Consider the following 1,156-nt stretch of genomic DNA (forward strand, 5'->3'; position numbering starts at 1 on the left):
GGCGGGCTGCGCTCCGGCATCCGCATTGCCCAAGGGGCCTACTTCCGGGTCACCCTCCTCAAGGCCACACCCGTGCAGGTGGACGGGGAGCCCTGGGTCCAGGCTCCCGGCCACATGATCATCTCAGCCGTGGGCCCGAAGGTGAGTCGTGGGGTGCACCCGGTGGGCTGGCAGGCGCGGCGAGATGGGCCCTCAAGAGCACCTGCCTCTCCTCTGTGGAAACGAGCCCCCAGGCCTCTGGAGGAGGCGTGTCCACTGGGCCGTGGTGAGGTGGAGCCCCTGCCCCACAGGCCACAGCCACGTGCCCCCACTCCTTGCCCTTCTGTGACACGGGCTGAGATGGCACCAGGGCTTCTGGAGGCCTGCAGCGTCCTGCCCTCTGACCCCCCTGCCCCGGGACAGGTCCACATGCTCAGGAAGGCCAAGCAGAAGCCCAAGAAGGCCGGGACCCCCAAGGATGCCCGAGCGGACGAGGTGCCTACCCCCGAGGGGGGCCTCAAGTAGGAGGCCCTGAGCAGCCTGTGTCTGTTCAGTGGCGGGCCGTGGATGGACGTCTGCAGCCCTGACCTCGGGGCTCCTCCCACACCCCTGCCTCCCAACCAGTGACGGGTGGGCGGGGGCTCCTCTGTCCCCTGGGTGGCCCAGATGCTCCTGGAGTCGCCAGCTCCGAGGGTCCCGGTGTGCCCAGCAGAGATGGGGGTACCTGCCCGCCACCAGCGCCAGGCCTGACCTCGTCACCCGAGCCTGGCTGTGGCCGGGAGTGGCAACGGGACTGCACAGGAAGGCCTGGAGGCCATGGGCTCGGCCACCTGAGGATGGCGCGCAGGGCCTGGAGGCATTGGGAAGGTGGGCAGCAGTGCCTGATGGGACCAGAGCTGAGCAGACCTGTGTCCCAGGCCCAGAGAACGTGGAGACGCGGGACATGTGGGGGAACCAGCTTTAATCACCAGGGACCACTCGCACTTTGTGTTGTTTGCCAACAATGAACGTGGCCCTCCCGGCGCGGACGGGCCCTGCAGTCCCTGCTCCTCACGGGGAGGCCCAGCAGGGGGCGTGGCTGCTGGGCCGTGGGTCACCCGGAGGAACCTGACCAAACAGCCTGCCCGGGAAGCCCCGAGGCCCCAGGGGGACCACAGACCACGCCCCCCCCCCCCCC

The 1,156-nt window shown here is 69.5% G+C and overlaps 2 protein-coding genes across 2 annotated transcripts in view; one reads left to right on the forward strand and one right to left on the reverse strand.

Annotated features, from left to right (window-relative positions):
- Positions 1 to 1,146, forward strand: part of DGKQ (diacylglycerol kinase theta) — a gene marked incomplete at its 5' end in the record, with an annotated part of 10,967 nt that extends 9,821 nt beyond the window's left edge. Inside the window, 2 exons of the mRNA XM_015568926.1 lie at positions 1 to 141; positions 403 to 1,146. The exon at positions 1 to 141 is cut by the window's left edge and continues 37 nt beyond it. Coding sequence (XP_015424412.1) covers positions 1 to 141; positions 403 to 504 — 243 coding nt within the window. The remainder of the gene's footprint in view (positions 142 to 402) is intronic.
- TMEM175 (transmembrane protein 175) overlaps positions 735 to 1,156 on the reverse strand; it is a 15,844-nt gene continuing 15,422 nt past the window's right edge. The window contains exon 12 of the mRNA XM_006771449.2: positions 735 to 860. Within this exon, the coding sequence (XP_006771512.2) occupies positions 735 to 860 (126 nt within the window). The remainder of the gene's footprint in view (positions 861 to 1,156) is intronic.

The sequence above is a fragment of the Myotis davidii genome, unplaced genomic scaffold (assembly GCF_000327345.1).
Source record: "Myotis davidii unplaced genomic scaffold, ASM32734v1 scaffold665, whole genome shotgun sequence".
NCBI classification, from domain to species: Eukaryota; Metazoa; Chordata; class Mammalia; order Chiroptera; family Vespertilionidae; genus Myotis; species Myotis davidii.